Genomic DNA, 1,252 nt, shown 5'->3' on the forward strand with positions numbered 1-1,252 from the left:
CGGGAGGGAACGGGGGCGCGCACCCGCCTCCCGCGGCAGTGCCCGCCGCCGCCGCTGATTGGCTGCGGCCCACGCTGCGTCAGCCCCCTCGCGGCCCTCCGCCAATGGGGGCGGGCGGCGGCGGCGGCAAAAGCCCGGGTTTATAATAAACGGCGGGGGGGGCCGCGGCGGCTGTGACGTCACGGGGGGAGTCGCCGCCGCCGAGAGGAGCTCGGTGGGCACGGGCGGGCGCGCCGCAGTGGCCGGTGTCCGCCCCGCTCCGCGCCCGCAACTTCCCGCAACAAAGTTGGGTAGCGGCGAGCCGGCCCGGCGGCGATGTGGGGCTCGGCGGGGGCCCCGCGTTAGTGTCGCCCGCGCCGGCGGTGAGCTGATTGGGGTAACCCAGTTCTGCCCCCCCACATCCCTTCTCCTCCACTCCCGGTGAGACCCCCGCGGCCGCCCACGGGGATGCGGACGCGGCGCTGAACGGTCCGCCATGGAGGGGCCGAGCGGGTCCAGCTTCGGGATAGACACGATCCTGTCGAGTGGCAGCACCGGCAGCCCCGGAGTCATGAACGGAGATTTTCGCCCCCACGGCGACGGCCGGCCGGCGGATTTTAGGAGCCAGGCCACGCCGTCGCCCTGCTCAGAAATCGACACGGTGGGGACGGCGCCCTCGTCGCCCATCTCGGTGAGCATGGAGCACCCCGAGCCGCATCTAGGGGTGGCGGAAAACCTCCCGCCGCCGCCGCACCACCTCCACCTCGGCCCGCACCCGCCGCCACCGCCGCCGAGTTTGCAGCCGTCGCCCCCGCAGCCGCCGCCACCCCAGCTGGGCTCGGCCAGCTCCGGCCCCAGGACTTCCACATCTTCTTTTTTAATTAAGGACATTTTGGGCGACAGCAAACCGCTGGCGGCGTGTGCACCTTACAGTACCAGCGTCCCCTCTCCCCATCACACTCCTAAGCAGGAGGGCAGCGCGGCCCCGGAGAGCTTCAGGCCCAAACTCGAGCAGGAGGACGGCAAAGCCAAGCTCGACAAGCGCGACGACACGCAGGGGGACATCAAATGCCACGGTAAGTACGGCCCAGCCCTGCTCCGCACCGCCTCGGCCGCCGGTAAAACCGGGGCCGCTGCGTTCGGCCTCATCGGTGAAACGAAAATCGTGGGGAAAATCTGCAGTAGGAGCGGTCGCTCTGCCGGGACCACTCGGTGATCCTCGCTACCGCGGGGATAAGGTCGGTAGGAAATGAAATCGCCTTTTTTTTTTTTT

The 1,252-nt window shown here is 69.6% G+C and overlaps 1 protein-coding gene across 1 annotated transcript; it reads left to right on the plus strand.

Annotated features, from left to right (window-relative positions):
- Positions 1-257: 257 nt before the first annotated feature.
- Positions 258-1,160, plus strand: LOC108510590 (barH-like 2 homeobox protein; the record flags this gene model as incomplete). Its single annotated transcript, XM_017840258.1, has 2 exons — positions 258-670; positions 866-1,160. Coding segments are annotated over exons 1-2 (490 nt in total), but the record flags the coding sequence as incomplete, so codon positions are not given.
- Between the last annotated feature and the right edge of the window lie 92 nt (positions 1,161-1,252).

This window comes from Lepidothrix coronata, unplaced genomic scaffold, assembly GCF_001604755.1.
Source record: "Lepidothrix coronata isolate B3197 unplaced genomic scaffold, Lepidothrix_coronata-1.0 Scaffold1461, whole genome shotgun sequence".
In the NCBI taxonomy this organism is placed as follows: Eukaryota; Metazoa; Chordata; class Aves; order Passeriformes; family Pipridae; genus Lepidothrix; species Lepidothrix coronata.